The sequence below is a fragment of the Emys orbicularis genome, chromosome 1 (assembly GCF_028017835.1).
Source record: "Emys orbicularis isolate rEmyOrb1 chromosome 1, rEmyOrb1.hap1, whole genome shotgun sequence".
Taxonomy (NCBI): Eukaryota; Metazoa; Chordata; order Testudines; family Emydidae; genus Emys; species Emys orbicularis.
The window spans coordinates 102,176,708-102,194,771 of record NC_088683.1 but is presented as its reverse complement, the minus strand read 5'-3'; the positions used below and the strand labels follow the sequence as shown (position 1 = coordinate 102,194,771).

Below are 18,064 nucleotides of genomic sequence, written 5' to 3'. Positions count from 1 at the left end.
AAAAATTAGGTGATTGCAATATTATAGACCGGGTCAGATTTAAAACTAATATTCTCTCATTGCCTTTCCACTAAGTAATTGTGTGTCCCGTGAAGTCCCAGACATGAAAAGAGTGGCCAGATCTCTCTCTGATTTATTTAATTGCCTCTCTGCTAGGATGATGGTCAGGGATTTTGGGCAGTTCTAGTTGCAAAGTAAGTGGGTATATACATTTGTCTGTCTCATGTAACTGTGTTAGCACCAGGGCACCAGCTGGGGTTTTGGGAACACAGATCCTAGACTAACAGTAATACTGGTGCTAAGTAGTGTATAACAATGTTTCATCTATCTGATGCCCTTAAGCGCATGCTGCCAGACCCAAATACTTATCTAGAATTCTGCAGCTTGATAAGGGCTGGTACTTCTGGATTAGCCAGATTATTTGCCTTTTCTTGTTCAGTTGGTTTGGGGTGAGGAGAAATGAACTGTTTTATTTATTTATATGGACTTTATTTTTAATTGACGTCAAATTCTACTAGAGCTTGGGATAGGTGCTTTTTAATTTCTGCCAGGAGCATACAGTGAATTCACTAGCTGCCACTTTTCTGACCCTTATCACTATTCCTACAGTCATTGTGACAAACAAATTAGCAATTGTGAGGTATGTACACGGTCTTAGTTGGGAAGGGGGTCAGAAATGGAATGGAACTTGGTGGTGCCTCTCTTCATTCTGGAGTTGCCGCTGGGGAGACTATACTCCCAGCATGTAATGTTCTGTGTTGATCCAAGCAGCCCCCGCAATCCTCACCTACCCTTTGGGCTGGTCTACACTAACCCCCCCACTTCGGACTAAGGTACGCAAATTCAGCTACGTTAATAACGTAGCTGAATTCGAAGTACCTTAGTCCGAAGTTACCGCGGTCCAGACGCGGCAGGAAGGCTCCCCCGTCGATGCTGCGTACTCCGCTCGCTGAGCTGGAGTACCAGCGTCGAAGGCGAGCACTTCCGGGATCGATCCGGGGCACTTCCGGGATCGATCCGGGATCGATTTATCGCGTCTTAACCAGACGCGATAAATCGAACTCAGAAAATCGATTGCTTACATCCGGACCCGGATGTAAGTGAAGACGTACCCAGAATGCTGTATGCCCATATTAACCCCTCTAACTCGAGACAACTCCCACCTCTGATTGCTCCAGGATTCCAGCCTTCTGGGCCCACTTGCTAACTGTTCAAACAAGCACCTTTGTGCTTTTTCCCATGCTGCCCCACACACATGGGAGGAGCTCCCCGTAAACACCTGCAAAACTAATACATTATCCACCTCCAAATCCCTCCTCCAAACTCTCCTTTGCCAGGATGCCTACAAAAAACTTGACCCTGGTTAGGCAGCTGGTGCGCTGAGATCACTGCCTATCATGCTGACCAGTGTTGCTCATTGCATCCGTGTACTCCTCCATCAGTCTGTCTGTCCCCACTTGCTGTCTCTTGTCTTATACTTAGATTGTAAGTTCTCAGGGGCAGAGATTCTCTTTTTGTTCTGTGTTTATACAGTGCCTAGTACGATGGGGTCCGGGTCCAGGACTAGGGCTCTTGGGCATTACCCCAATACAAATATTAATAACTAATAAGAAATGACAAAATACTAATAATCTAGCACTGCACTCTTTCAATTTCTTATTATGATGGTGTTACCTCACGGCAGCGGCATGAGTAATTTCCCGGGTCAGGGGGCTAAAGTGGGGGAGGTGTGGGTCAGTAACACTGTAAAACTCCATGGGTTGGCTCTGACTCATGCCAAAGTGGGGCATGCAACGAGGTAAGGTAGGCCACCCCTTTGCTTTTAATATTTCACTTGAAACGGAAAGATTGTGGTGACTGTTCCCACTAGAGGGTGCTGAGAGATGGAGGATTTGTCTATATGGTCAGGAGAGATGGGACTTTTAAGAAAGCAAGTTACTGCAATGATAGGGGAGTAAAGCTTATCTCCTGGTACCTGTCCAAGGCTGAGCTTGGAGACAGGTACAGATAGATTTACAGCCTGGGAACAAAGCACTGATGGCGAGTTATGGAGCAGCTATCTGTGGGCAGATGGATCAGCATGGGGAAGAGGTGAAAGCACACCAGGGCTATTCTTCAAGGAACTTAAATAAGCCACCTATTCCTGACCAAAGCAGACACTAATTAAACCACATTCATAAAAATGTTTCTTTCCAATTACAGCCTCCGCCCCGCCACCCCGTCCCCAGCCCAGCCACGAGAGCACACACTCACATGTAAGCTTTGTAATTGCTGCCGATTTTCTGGATTCGGATGTCGTACTTGGAGTCGATGAACACCTCAGTGGTGGCGTAGGTTTTCGCCATGGCAACCACGCTGGCCATGTCCTGGAAGTCATACTGGTTCTCAACTTTTACCTGCAATTGCCGAAATCCAGCCAAAGAGCGGCGAGCACAAAGGGAACAGGAATATCTGTGAGGAGGGGTCATCTCAGTGGATGAATAGCAGAGCACAATGACAGTTAAACAATAAGGAGAGAGAGATTGAAGCAGGGACGACAGTAGGTAGAAGGATGCTTCATCCAGGCAAACCTTACACATACCTAGCTAACTGGCATGTCTCCCTCCTTGATGTACAAGTCCTGGGGGATCAGTAATGAGAACACGTACCTATGATTAAAGGGTCCCATGGGGCTTTCCCCGTAAGACTTAATGGGAGTTACACAGCTGAAATGCCCCAAAAAAGCATTCGTTATAGATTTGTAGAATAACTTAACTCCAAGCATGTAAATTACTCTTACCCTATTATTTACCACTAAATGTCTGATGAGAAAAGAAAACCAGGAGTGACCAGGAAATAGTCATTTATACCAGAACATAAAGAAGCGAGATGGGTTTTGGGTTTTTTTTTTTTTTTTTTTTTTGCCACTCCTGGTCTCCAGATCTCTAGCACTTCACATTGCCCTTATCTAGTTTCATGCGAAGGCCTGGCACAGGACTCCAGGCTGGAAGCGTACACAACACGAGCCCCATGAGGATGATGTTCCTAGGGGAGACTACATACCGCAGGCAGTGCAAGCTGGAGGTCATGGGAGTGTGTGCGGGGGAGGCTGGCTAGAGGTGTAGAAGGAACGGGATGGCGCGATGCTCAGGGGTTTGAGGTCTATACCCGAAGGGCTGCAAATTTCCTGGGAAACTAGCTTTTCACAGTGTTATATTTATTTACTGGAAATACATTGGAACTTTCAAAAAAGAAATGCTGGAAAAAGGAATCACTAAGTATAGAGGATAATCAGCTCTCTGCCAAGACCTACTAAAAAGGGTAAAGAAAAAAAAGTGACGTCTCCTCTCCCAATACTGCAAAAAAACAATCAACCAACACACCCCAGACAATGTTACTATCTTAATGTCACCAAACACAGCCTTTAGGAATGTGCACTGGCAAAAATCTACTCTGTGCATCAGCGAAGCCTGGCCAACTACAATGCCCCCAAATGGTAATGTGTGGAGATGGATGTGTTAATTTAAGTAGGTCTATAGTATAGGATCTGGACAATATGTGATTTTCATCATGCATTATTATTTGTATTGCGGCAGCATCCAGAGGCCTCAGTCAAGGATCAGGACCCATTGTGCTAGGCACTGTACAAACATTGAATAAAAAGATGGTCCCTACCCTCAAGAGTTTACAAACTAAATCCATATATGTGTGGAAAGGGGCTGGAAAGAGCCACAGGTCTATGTAAACCAGTCTGAAGGAAACATATGCATTGGTGGTTGGTGTCTCTTTGTAAAGAATGAATGAGCTATTCTAAATGTCTACCTAAAATCATGGGAAGGCAGCTGCCACCCTGAGTATGTAAGTAGAAGAATAATGACAAGTTTATTGCTAACCTGCAATGGGTATGTTTTTTCATTTATATTAGAGTTTGTAAGTTCCAAACAGAAAACAAAAATGCAGTCACATTCTGGCTTAGAAATTCTCTCTTACCTGGAGACTAACAAACTCTAAGAGGCTAATTAATTGGTAGGACAACTCCCACTTTTTCAAGTTCTCTGTATGTGTATATATATCTCCTCACTATATGTTCCATTCTATGCATCCGATGAAGTGGGCTGTAGCCCACGAAAGCTTATGCTCAAATAAATTTGTTAGTCTCTAAGGTGCCACAAATACTCCTGTTTTTTGCGGATACAGACTAACACCGCTGCTACTCTGAAACCTCTCTTACCTAGGTGAGGTACAGATCTAGCGAATTTTTGAGTACTGGAAGAGCCGAGGTGAAGGTGGATTGCAAAACTGGTTTTGCCCTTACCTTTGGAGTTGATCCTGCTGAAATGTATCTTGAAAGGGCTTTCAGTTCATCACCTAAATCATGCACATCAATATCGCGCATGCCATCATGTGTAAACACTGTCTCAAGTGCCCTGCATTGCTGGTGTAGGTCTTATTCAGGTATAGTGAGGAGTTTTGGAATATCATACAACATCCCAAATATACTGCTGTGTTCCTTGAGCTGCATGAAACATTCTTCAATTGACTGTATTGCACAATCTAGCACCTGGTTAAAAAATTCAACTTTGAATTGTTGTTTGGGGTCTCTTGTGGGATTATCCCATGCCTCGTAATCAAAATGTCTTCTTCTTCGGTGACTCTTGTATTCTTGAATGGATGGGAAAATAGCTTCAGTGTGAAGTTCCTCTGCCAACTTCTGTGCACTCTTCAGAACGTTTTGAAATCCCTCATCTAGCCGGTAAGACTGTAGGTATGACTTTGCTTTGTCCAGTTGTTCCATTACTCCAGATATATCAAGGTCAACATCTTGGAGTCTCTTGCTTACAACATTTATTTCAAACAGTATGTCATGTCACAACACTAAGCCACACAGAAATTTGAAGTTATGTATGTTTCTGGTGATTCCATTTCCCTCTGCCACTGTTCTCCCATGAACAGTTCCTGTCATAGCATTATCCTCCATAATGGCAACTATGGCATCATTTATCTTCCCAATTTGGTGTTTGATAGGCTTTATCGCCTCCAGTCGACTTTCCCATCATGTGGCACTCAGTGGTTTCAGTGTCAGAGAGGATGTTCCCAGATGTTGCTTCAAAATTTGCCATCGATGAGTTGATGCAGAGAAAAATACATAGATGCTTTGAATTACATTAAAAAATTCAGCAGCCTCACTAGAAGCTGATGCTGCATCACTGACCACCAAGTTCAATGAATGAGAACTGCATGGGACAAAAAAAGCTCAAGGGTTTAACTCTCGGATCCGTGTCTGCACTCCTCTGTTCTTTCCTCTCATGTTGGCACCATTATCATAGCCCTGACCTCTCATGTCAGCTATCGCAATTCCTGTATCTTCCAGCTTTTTAAGAAGCACATTTGTCATACCAGCTCCTGTAGTATCATCAATGTCAATACATTCTAGAAAATGCTCTCTGACAGTCACCATTGCAGGGACATTTTCACTAGGTTCTGTTGTTGTTACAAAACACACCATTAAAGTCATTTGTTCCGTATGGCCAATGTCAGGTGTGCAGTCCAGAATAACAGAGTAATATCTTTCTGACTTCAGATCTGCCACAATCTTCTGTTTGACTTTTGTTGCCAGTAACTGTATGATCTCATTTTGAATTGTTTTTCCAAGGTAGTGGTGTGTGTACATTTCTTGGGTGGTGACTCTTCTTAGATGCTCCTGGAGTACAGCATCAAACTCAGTCATCAGTTCCACAATTTTAAGGAAGTTTCCATTGTTTGGCACATGCAGCTGATCTGAAGTGCCACGCAGTGCTAGGTTTTGGGTAGCAAGCATTCGCACAATGGCAATGAGCCTTTTCAGAACATTTTGCCAGTAAAGAGACTCTGATGCAATCTTCTCTTGATGCTGATCATCTATGGTGGCCTTTAACCTTAGTCTCATCTCAAGCTCTTTCAACCTATGGAATGCTCTCTGGTTATTTGCTGCCTTCTCATGGCATGCCAGATTTCTAGCCAGATTTTTCCAGTCCTTTGTTCCTGTAGAACCCAGTGTGGCTGGAACATTAGACTGGAAGAGTTTGTAACAAAAACAGTATGCAGCATTCTGGGTTTTTGAGTACGTAAGCCATGGCCTCTCCACTGTGTCACCATTGGGGATTTCACGCCAGTAATGTGTTGGATGGAAACTTCTGTTTTCATTATCTTTGGGGAACATGAAGTTTTTCTCTTGCTGTGGCCCATGAAGTATAAGGAAGTCCCTCAGGCTACTGCTCAAGTGGGTCCACAGTCCTGGATCATCTAGACTTAAGGAACTAAACTCAGCAGCAGCTATTTCTTGCGCCTCCACCACACTCTTCTCTGATCTACACTTTTCTTCAGAAATGTGCATGGAGATGGAGATATGGATGCTGCAGTAGCTGCCAGGTCACCTGCACTCTGACTAACTGGAAGATCAGGCATCTCCTCACCACTCACATCCTCACTGGGGCCGGAAGGCTCACCGTGAACATTTGTGTCTATGTATCTCAGGAGAGCTCCTTCCTGCTTAGATAGAAAAGCTTCCTTTGCTTTCTTTCTTTTTCTGAATGCTGCCCCAGAGGGGCATTTTCTTCTTTGACTCATGACTGCTGTTCTGTGCCAGCTATAGTGGCTCTCAACACTCAGTTGAAGGGGACAAATAAGCATGCTGGTAGCAGGGCCTGAGTGAGGGAAGATATCAGCGTCTTAAGGGCCTAACTGGCTCCTACTACTTCAGTTGACTGCCTGTTCTCCTCAAGTGGGTTCAGGGAAGCAGCAGGAAACAGGAAGCTTCCTGAGCAGCTGGTGTTAATCAGTCCAGGCTCCTGGGGGTGCTAGAGAGGTACATAAGAGGCTCCTCCTCCTCCTCTCTCTCCCTGCAGCTCCTGCTGCTTTCTGTTATTCCCTCTCACCTTTTCTCCTGCCTGCCTGTTATGTCTCTTGTGCCCTCCTTCCTCCAGCCCAGCACTCCACCATCTCTGTGCATTTAGAGCAGAGAGAATACATATGCACCAGCAGCAGACACAATTTTCTACACTCTGGGTCCTAGTGGCGCCCCCCTCCCCCCGCGCGCGCGCGCACACACACACACACACACACACACACACACACACACACACACACACACACACACACACAGTCTGGCATCTGAGGCGACCACCTCAGTTTGGCTCATGATAAGGCCAGCCCTGAAAGGAGTACATTTGAAGTAGCTTAGTTAAACTGCATTAAACCCGTAGGTGGATACTCTCATTCAGAATTAAAGTGGCCTTAATTCAGTTAATTCACTTCCACAGTGAACTGGAGAAAAAGACCCTGTGCCATCCTGGAACCCAGACCTCTCTTCTAAGGGTATATCTACACTGCAATGAGACACCCACAACTGGCCTGTGCCATTTGATTGGAGCTTGCGGGGCTTGGGCTAAGGAGCAGTTTAATTGTAGTGTATCCTTGCAGGGTCCCAGAGCCTGAGCTCCAGCCTGAGCCCAAATGTCTACACCACAATTAAACACCCCCTTAGCCCAAGTCAGCAGGCATGGGCCAGTCGTGGGTTTTTAATTGCAGTGTAGACATACCCTGTGATGCTACATCCCGTCTATCAACAGAGAAATGTGAATATAACCTTCCTGCAAGGCAGGATTTCAAATTATCTTGGGAGCCTAAAAAATCAGCACTGTGTATTTCAGTCACAGTTTGGACACCCAACCACTTTATGGCATCAAAGAGTCAGAACACATGGTCCTTGCAACGAGGGGCATTGACAGGAAATTCTGGTCTCCCCAGCTCCGATTTCTAGGTGTAGTGTTCCATTACTCCCATTTCCATGCTTATATTTCCTAAGTGTTCACAGACTCTAGAGTCTCAGGGTCATCACATCCTTTTTTGTCTCCAATCTGATCACTGCAGACACCCAGTCATATTCCTCTTCCACTTTCACTAGTCATGTGGCCACACAAGCAAAGAATCTGTCAGCCAGGTACATATTATTATTATTAGGTTTCAGAGTAGCAGCCGTGTTAGTCTGTATCCGCAAAAAGAACAGGAGTACTTGTGGCACCTTAGAGACTAACGTTAGTCTCTAAGGTGCCACAAGTACTCCTGTTATTATTATTATTATTATTATAGTAGTCCTTTATAGAGAGAAGAGTGCATTAGCCTTCTCTCTGTATGTGACCCAAACTTTACTCTGTTCCACACTTTAAACCCACTTTCTATTATAGATGGGTTGATGAGGCAGTTATCTGTGTCCATATTGGGTTCAGACACAAGGTATCAGTTCAAGGTTGAATTGGGTAGGATTTGAGTTTGATGGCACTCAACTGTGCAGCAATGGGCTTATAATAAACAGACAGACAGATATGATAAAAATCTTATGAGCTGTTCTCATGAGATTTCCACCCCAAATGGTGGAAGTCACACAGCATCAACAGAGTTTGTGATCTTTCCTCCATCTCAAACGGCAAACATCTCACAAGCTTACTTGTTCTTAAAAGGTTTGTGCCATATTGCAATTGACTCACAAAAATGGCTATTCTCACAAAATTTGCTCAGACTCCTCTCTCCACAAATCCCCCGCCACTCCTCAGACACCAGTGGATTTAACCCTCACATTAAATTTGGAACTGTCTTGAACATTGCTGGGGTCACCTCATAATAAATAATAATAATAATTGATAAAATTATTCTAAATTTTCCCTTCACAGCTTCCCTCACAGCACCTCTAGTTAAAGACCAGCCTTAGCCGCAGGTTTCAGCAGTCCCAAATCCAGGCTGTGTGTGCTGGATCGGACACAGCTCTCCATGTCCAGCAAAAGGTACCAGACCCATGTTCAAAAACTGGGATACTCCTGCTATTTTCAAGGTGGGTGGTATCTCCTGACTCATGAGTCAGAGAGACTGCAATGACTGGACTGTGCTGTTACATGTTAAATCATTATTTGTCCCCCATTTAGGAAAATATTTGTCCCTTGACAAACCAAGGTGACTTTTGCTGTTTTTGCTTCCTCTTTAATACACTGGATTTTCAAAGCTCTCATTTTTAGAACATTCTATTTCCAGTCCCAAGAGAGACAAGGTGACGAGTCAACCTTCCTGATAAAAGCCCCCTGGTATTTTTACATTACATAGTGGCTCTGTTTAGTTTGTGCTATATTTAAACAAAAAAAGAAATCCCTCTGTTCCAGTGAGAGAAAAATAACTCTGACCACATTATTATGAACAACAAGTTTTTCTTCTGCGATGCAATAAATTCATCTGAGCTGGGATCAGTATTGGGAAGATGTTTTCATAATTACAGGTTGGTGTGGATCTGAAGTGTCTCTTAAACTGGCCTAATTAGAGAGGTCTAAAAATAAAATCAGAGTAGCTATATAGAAAGTTTCTCTTATATATATATATATGAATGAATGTCCCATAAATATGTGCTGTTTCTCCTGTGTATAGATAGATTTGACAGTTGTTTCCTTCCCATGGTCTGTTCAGGGAGCGGTGAAGAAGCTTTCTGAGTGAATTTGCAGTACTGGGCTCTATTCCTGGGGCATTTCAGGGTTCTGGTATCACACACCTGGGAGATATTCACACCCTCAGTGCTTTCCCCTTCCCAACAGGCTCAGGGACAGAGTCAGCTGGAGAAAGAAAGAAGGGATGCCTCTTCTCACCCTCCCTCCCTTCTAAAGAGCGACCCCTGTCCATATCAGGGTGGGGCTGCAATTGGCTCAGATGGCATCATACCCTGATTTGGCAGATGTCTCCATTTTTAACTGAGTGCCCACTGGCTCGGTTCTGTTCTTGGGACGAGCCCTCCTGTTAGGGAGAGTCCATCCAGTGCTGTTGGTAGAGTCGTCTGTTATTGTTGATCCCTTGTCCACCTAAATGGAGCACAAGAGAAGTTCCTCTACAATAATTTAATTGAAAACCGTAGATGTTGCCTCGTTAACACTTTTGACACGGCAGTTGCACAAGCAGCACATAGAACCACTGGGTGCAAGCTTAGTGCGCCAGCTGGGCGCGAGGGGCAGGCAGCTGCTCATGAGGTGGCGGTCTGATTTTTGGAAGAGGCTTGTGAGGCATTGGTGGTGATGGGTGCCTGCGCGTGTCTGTATTGTAGGTGGCGGGTTTGACTGGGGCTACGGTGTCTCTCTTCGGGAAGAATGCTCCCCTTCTCTGCCTGAGCCATTTGGGAGTCTCTTGTTCTCGGATTTGTCAATGGAAATTTCAAACAATGTTTTATTACAATCCTTCCTCTCCACTCTGACCTTACACGCAGTGTGTCACTTCTTGGCGAGCCTCACTATCACTGAGCTTATGAAGTCTTCCGTTTTGATCATGAATGCTGACGGCTGCTCCTTCAGTGTCAGAGTTGCCAACGAAGCTCATTCCTCATAAGACCTAGTTTAGTTATTTTTGATTTAAATTTTGGAGATAGCTCCCTCCCCCTTTGCTTAAAAATGTTGTGGGGGAATTTAAGGCTCATGAAAATGAAGGACACATGAATGTGAAGGGCTGGTTATTATATAATGCTCATTCCAGTATTTTATAATAAAATAATAAACATTTAGAATGTATACAGCCCTTTATATGTTCAGAGCAATTTACAAATACAAGCCAATTAACCCTTATTACATCAATGTCCAGTAAGCATTGTTATTCCTTTTTATTTTTTTTTTTAAACAGATGCAGAAATTGAAGAAGAGAAGCAAAATGACTTGCTCAAGGCCACATTGTGAATCAGTGGCTGAGCTCTCTCGGGCAGGGACCAGCTTTTTGTTCTGTGTTTGTACAGCAGCTAGCACAATGGGCCCTGGTGCATAACTAAGGCTCCTACCCCCTACTGCAGTACGAAAAAGCAACAAAAGCAAAAAATCTGTACTGACACTCACCCCTTTGCTCATTTCTTTACATCACAGTGTCTTCCATTACCGATGACATTTTAGCACTTTTCAAACGTAATGATTTTCTCAGCTCTCTCTCTCTTAGTGAGAAGGATCACTGTTAGCACTTGTTAAAAATGTGGGTATATTGAAGCCCTCTACTTTAGTAAGTATTTTTGATGCAAGCATGAGGTCTTATCCATGATGGGACTCCTAGGGACTATGGAAATATGTATGTTTGTCAGTAGTTTAATTACTTTGGCCTTTAGTTTCTCCAGCACTTTTGCACAAATACCAGCCACCAGGTGAACATTAATTTCTTGAGCTGTTCAAAAACCTCTTTCAAAACAAAACCAAAGCTCTCTCTCTGACAGTGCTTACATTTCACTACTAAGGAGCATCCTCAGGGCTGTTATCTTGCTGTATGGTCTTCTGTGGTGAAGACCAATGGGCAGAAATAGTTTAGCTCCCTGTAATCTCCTTGTCCTCTCTGATTACTTCTTTAAATTTACACGACGGTGGTCAAAATGATCCACTGACTCTCCTGCAAGCGTCCCGCTTCTGAGTTACTTGTAAGAACGTTTGATTATTATAACATGTTCTTCATCTCCTTAGCTCTGTTAATCTCCATTTCTGTAGTTCCTTTCTGGCAGCCACACCTGGGCTGTATTACCATAACTTGAAAGGACAACTTTTTGGTCAAAGCCTTTGCCATTTAAACATGCTAGGGTTCTATTTTCTCTTCACCTTCTCTCTTCCTTTTTTTTTTTTGTTCTGGAAATTCTGTGACTTGAATAAGGCTGATTAAATGAATTTGAATTTCCCTTCAGGCTGCTTCTAGCTGGAGAAGGGCCCCAAACAAAACCCAAGGTTCAAATACCCCAGAACTTGGGTGGTTCTCAAAATCAGTTGCAAGGGGTCCCTAACTTCATAATGGGCTAACCTAAATCTTGGGCTCTGAACAGCCCCATAGCTTTGGGATGTTTCATATCACCCCACCTCTACTGAGACTATCTCCATTCGTAACTAATTTTTATGTAACCCCCTGTGCTACTGCATGTGCTTTTGCCCTGATGTGTTATTTGGTAAACCTCTTCTACTATAACCAGCAGTGGCACAAAAATCTCAGTAAAGAATAAGGAGAAAACAAAGATCTGAGGTCTGATACAGATGAGACACACTCAACTTCCTGCTGAGACTACAGTGGTCATTTGAGACACGCCATCCATGTGAACTCACAGGGCAACTTCTAAATGATTCTTCAACCATCTCAACTGCCAGCTTGGGTTTCTTTCAGCATAAGTGCGACACATTTATGACCCACATTACAGATGTGATAGAACAGCAGTGAGGGAAGTCCGGGGTGCGGTTCACCTGAGATACCCACTCTGCCCAAGGGAGCTGGAAACCTTTGCTTAGGTGAAAAGTAGTATGTACAACTGTCTTCTGGGTTGTTCTGATTGGATTTCCCTGGCCAAATAGCTCACAAGTGCACATTCAGTGGTTCCACCTACAGCTAGTGCTAGGCTGGTTATTGCATTACAGTATGGCACAGCCTAACAGCTGTGTTGGTTTAAAATACAGACAAACTAATTTCATTTAGTTTTCCTATTTATTTAAATACTTGTTCTTTGATGCCCAAGACCACTCTAGCAGTTGCTTGGGACTGTGGTCAGCTTCTTCTTTGGCAACCACAGATGGAGCACACGAACCCCTGGAAAATTATAAGGAATTTCTATATGAAGGACAGGAACCTAGAGAATAATTTTGTTTCCAGGGCCCAGGCCTACAGGCTGTACTAAACCTGGGTCTTGCATAGTTTTCTGTTTAGGCAAAAAAAAAAAAAGTGATACTTAGGGGGGAAAGGCTATTTTTTTTCTAGTGGAAAACTTAAGCTAGGATATTGCTTGTGATTCTTCTTCAGCTTTTATTGGGATCCAAAGAAAAACCAGGAGAGATGGTAACTCCCCCAAATCAGAACAAACCATATTCTGGACACAAATAGGATGCCTTGATATAATGATATATGTGACAGGTGTGACTATGGAAGATACAACATGCAATGTAAGTGTGTTTGACTAAAAGGGTTGCTGCTACCCTCCCCTCCCAAAGAACAGAGGTTGCTAATTCACTAAAAGATCCCAGGGAGCCTGGGAAAAACAAACAGGTTCTTTTGGGCAGGGAAGAGTTTTTCAGGATTCCTCTCTTGGCAGGCAACTAGGCAGTCTGCCTTCCTCCTTTGTAAGGGCCAACCAAACTGTCCTGGTTCCTTCTAGTGGGGAAAGAAAATAACTGAAGGGCTTCCATTTGATAGAGTCAAATAATAACAACAGGGTCAAGAAGATCAGTGCTGCTTCTCCCTCTTTTGCAAGGAGACAATGGGAGATTGTGAGCTCCCAGGCTAAGGGCACTTTGCAGGTGCTCAATAAAGAACATTTCTCTTTTCAGAAAGCACAAAAATGACCAGCCTGATGGCTTCAGGCCAACTGACTCAGACACCTCTCTAAGCAGCACCTACACCTCACCCATAGCAGTCTCCAACCCAATAGCACCTCTGCGCACACCCTATATATGCCTGCCTCTTAATGAGCCACAGCTGAAGGCCCTTTCCTCCCACACTGGCAGTTAATGCAGCTTGGACTAGCTATGGCAGAAGCTCTTTAACTTAACCCTTTCCCTACCCAGCTGGTTGCAGGGTACATACCCCTGTCACAGTGAGGGTGCACAATATATATCTGTAAGTTTACATGTCTATATACAGAGATGTAAAATGGGTGAGTTGTGTCAGGCTTTTCCTTACCTTCCCCATTCCAGCATGAGCATGTCCCAGCTTGACCACGACAGGGAAATTTGGGGTTGTGAGCTGAAAGACAGAAGAAAGAACCCCATTAGTATCTCTGTGGCAGTTCTTATCACCCAGCTACCTTCTTGCTGGGAAGCTGAGTTACCATTTCATGGTCAAAAAAGGATGGTCTTGTGGGAAAACAGTGAACAGTATTTTTTTCACAGGTCTCCAAATGATTCTGATACGGAGGCTAAGAAGAGTTCCTCAGAGTCAACCCCCCCTCAAAAGCAGCAACTTCAAACACTCCACCTGCACTTCTTCCGGTTCGGGCTTTTCTCAGTCTCTCTCCTTGATTTTGGTCCCTTACTTTTTCTGTCACTGTCCCCGTTCCCTCCCTATATATTCAACTTGCACCTGCAGTTTTCACTGGGGGAACACAGCGTTTCAAAAGTGACATGAGAATCTGAGTTATTTTCACAAACCCCTTCCCAATTCCCAACAGTTCTCATTCCCCATCTGCTTCCCCTTTCCCCTGGCAGTGGTGGTGATGTGTGTGTAGGGGGGAAAGAGGGGAGGGAATGGATGCCAACTTTTGGGTCAAACTCATAAAGACAATCCACTAGTACAACTCTCTTGCTGTGTCTTTCATGGGCAGGTATCATAGGCTGGGAGAGGCTGAGCCTCCCTAAACAGCCAGGCGTGGCCTGCCCAGGCTCTGCCCCCAGGTCCCCTCCTGCTTCCCTCTCTGCGGCTCTTGTTGTCCCCCATGCCGTGGCTCAGCGCTCCGGGGCTGGGGGCACTGGGGCCGCGCTGCCTGCCCATCCGGCACTCCGGGGTTGGGGCAGCCTGGGATGGGGGGGCTGGTGGCCTGCAGTGGGGGAGGCTCTGGGCTCCTGCAGGGGGTGGAGGGAGTGGAAGGGGCAGGGCCTCAGGCAGAAGGGGCAGGGCTGGGGGCTAGCCTTCCCGAGCTGGCGGTTTACATGCCGCCCATGGTGTCTTGTCTCACTCTCTCTCCTCCAAATTCACAATATCATATAATGGGGGGGGGGGGGAGAGGGGAGGGAAAGGGGGAATAAAAGAATGGGCGAGGGCAGGGATTAAATAATATAATACAAAAACTCACATTGTGTCCCTTCTGTCTCACTGCCTCTTGTCTGTGTGTTGAGCCTGCCAGCTGATCCAGGCAGACACACCGCTACGGGGCTACACTGACTTCATCAGGGCTCCCGCCAAGGCGTAAGCATCCCTCAGTAGGGCTCCATGCAGGTGTAGGTGTGCACCCACACAGATCAGCTGACAAGATCGGGGCCTTAAAACGTGTAGTCTTTTGGGCCTGTCTTCTTACATGATTGTGAAGGGCCTAAGATATGTTCCATATATGACACTATAACACCGAACCTTGTTTCATGTTGCTCTGCCTGAAGTTTGTGGACATCACACTTAAACCCCACACCATTGGGTGCATTCTTGCATCTCTCTGTGATACCATCATCCTGCACCTTATCATGTACTAGTGCATTTAAGGCATCTGAATGCCCCACCATTGCCATACACTACACTGTATATTTATTGTACATTTGCCCAATTTAACAGGATTTAGAGAATTTTGTCTTTATTTAAATGCATGAAGCATGAGCTGGATTCATTAAACAGTTACCCTGAAGATTTGATGGTGGCAGTGAGTTGAAGTTGAACAGATAAATGGCTTTCCTATTTGCTTAAGTTGGAAAATAGAGAAATAAATTGTTCTTGTGCTAACTACCAATTGTCTATATGGACAGAAAGCTGCTATGTCCTAAATATAGAATTGGGTGTTGTCTTCATCTGTGACATTGAGTGGTGAGTGGCTGAGGATAGTTTCTGTGTCAAGGAAGGATCAATGGTGATGATGGAATACCACTGAAGTCACTTGGAGTTGTAAGTACTCAGCATTTCACAGGACCAAGCCCGTTAAAGCAACAAGAGCCTGTAATCACTCTGTATTGTATATATGGGCCAGATCATCAAGTGCTGTAAACTGGCCAGGCTCTGCTGAAGTCAGTGGAGTTATGCCCATTTACACGAGATAGGGATCTGGTCCTGATCCCAAAATCTCCTCTACATATCTAGATAGAAGGCAAGCAAACTGGCCACCATAGGCAGACAGATTGATTAAAGGGGTAGAGAAAGTATAACACCGGTAGCTATAAGGTTTGCCCATTTACACCCCTTCTCGGGTTCTGGTTTTTAAATTAACATTCAAAATAAAGTTCTCAAGTTGCCCCTCAAGTCCATCCATTTACTCTCTTATCAGGCCACTCCCAGGCCTTTCCTGCTTGTAGTCTCACTTGTCTGTAGTCTCACTTCCAAGTTCCAGATTTCTCTGCTGGAGCCTACATACTCTCACCAGCCCCTACACTCCACTCTGGTCTCTGCAGTATCCACTCTGGTCTCTGCAGTATCCTGCTGCTCTTCACAGGAGAATCAGCTGATCCCTGCCCAGGTGTGCCTCCTTAGTAACTAGAGTTGGCTGGCCCCAGGCCTCAAGCCCTGAAGGGACAAGTCATTTTGTTACATCCTCCTACCCCACTTAGACCCTTGCCCACCACAGGGCAAGTTCTACCCAGCTCTCCTTTCATCTAATTACTTTCAGAGAGAAACTGCTCTCTCTCCCAAACTGTCTCCATCTTCGCTATCTGGAGAGGAATCCCATCTCTTTTGTCCACCGGCATTTTGATTTGTCACTCAAAGCCCTGCTTATCTGTGGCTAGCTTGTCCCTTTCTATCAGGCCAGCTGCCTGGCTTCTTCCAAAGTTGCCAATTCCTTTCAATACCTCTCCTTTGAGGAAAGCAAACTGTTAATGGCCTCTCCCAACGCATCACAGTCACGCCCTGTTCACAACCAGAAGCCTTGTCTTGCCACCCCTTAGGCATTTCCACGCCCTGGTCATGCATCTCCAGAACTGAGTCTCTCTCTGACTTAATATCCTTTATCCGAGCCTGCAACAGCTCTATTTTCATGGAATCATAGTTTAAGGCCAGAATGGACCATCAGATCATCCAGTTTGACCCCCTGTACATCACAGGCCACCAACGCCACCCAGCAGCTGCACACCAAACCCAACCACCAAAATAAGACCGAAATATTACAGCCCACAGAAGACTAGATTAATATGTGCCAGCGGCAGAGCTGTGCACCGGCAGGACCACGGTGCATCAATGCCCGAGGCCCCTGCAATGGCAGAGAACTGATTAAGTGAGATATAGATAATCCTGGCAAGTGATACACACCCCTCTCGCACGCTCTGGGGTGCAATCCAGACCAGTGAGGGGTTGTGTCACTGCCTGCCTTGTACCCATAACTTCCTCAAAATGCTCTGCTGCTGTAGCACCCTTTGTTCGGACGCTCCCAGCCCGCACACAAGCCTGCACTGAATGTCTGTGTGTTATGCAGCTCTGACTCAGCAATTCTGATTCCAGCAGCCTGCTTGTGACACCCCAGCCACACTCTGGTTACACCTGGCAAGATGACCCCAAACTCCCTGTCCCAATTTTTTCCCAAGCCGTGTGCTCCTCAATGTTCAGCCCTGTCCTGGACCATTCAGAGAGATATTAAGGTTTGTTTGTTCCTTTAAAGATCCAATACCCAACAGCTTGCCACATTAACTGGAGTTAACATTCACTTTAAATCCAACACAGCATGGGGTTGGTTTAGATTAAAAGTAAGACAAGTTTATTAACAAAGGAGATAGGATTTTAAGTGAGTTCCAGCATAAAGGATAGAGTTAGAAATGGTTACAAGCAAATAACATTCTCTAGAGGCTAAAACTTAATAAAACAAGCTCTACAGCCTTTGTTCCAGGTCATTTCCGTACCAATCTACCTTCCAGCAAGATGGGCTGCCCACCCTCTAGTCAGGATCGTGTACAAAGTCTTACATTCCATTGTCTTCTTAGGTGAAAGATAATTTGGAGTTCTCTGCCCCTTTCTTTACAGTCCAGTGAACCTTTGAAATGGATTGTTCTGACAGTTCCCCCCACTCCCTGCCCCCCGCCATAGTAAAGTTCATTCAAGCTGTGTGGAAGGCGACATGGAGTTTGGTGAAAGAAATTCTGTGCTGGTTTCTTTCCCCACGGGTGTTCGCTAACATGCAAATTGATCTGTTTCCTGCAATTTCCTCCCCCTGTTGTTTTGATGGTCCTGTTTATCTTCTATGTAATTTGTATTCCCATCGTCTCTTAATGTACCTTGGAAATACCTTCCACGTGCCAGAACCACATTCCTTTGTCTAGGGTGGAGTAACTTTAGCCCTGCCGGGCAGACCCACTTTGATAACATAATTTCCAATATGTTTGTAATTTTGAATTTGTGCCCCCTACATACACCAAGAAAGAAAATTAATGATCAGTATGTTATTAGCTTTCTATGGCTATCTGACACGACCCTTTTA

At 44.9% G+C, this 18,064-nt stretch overlaps 1 protein-coding gene across 5 annotated transcripts in view; it reads right to left on the bottom strand.

The window, feature by feature from the left end:
- Positions 1-18,064, bottom strand: part of SYN3 (synapsin III) — a 242,317-nt gene that overhangs the window by 19,734 nt on the left and 204,519 nt on the right. For all 5 annotated transcript variants that reach the window (XM_065409146.1, XM_065409137.1, XM_065409172.1 and 2 more), the window contains 2 exons: positions 13,651-13,713; positions 2,254-2,396 (listed from right to left, as the gene is read on the bottom strand). In XM_065409146.1, the coding sequence (XP_065265218.1) occupies positions 2,254-2,396; positions 13,651-13,713 (206 nt within the window). The remainder of the gene's footprint in view (positions 1-2,253; positions 2,397-13,650; positions 13,714-18,064) is intronic.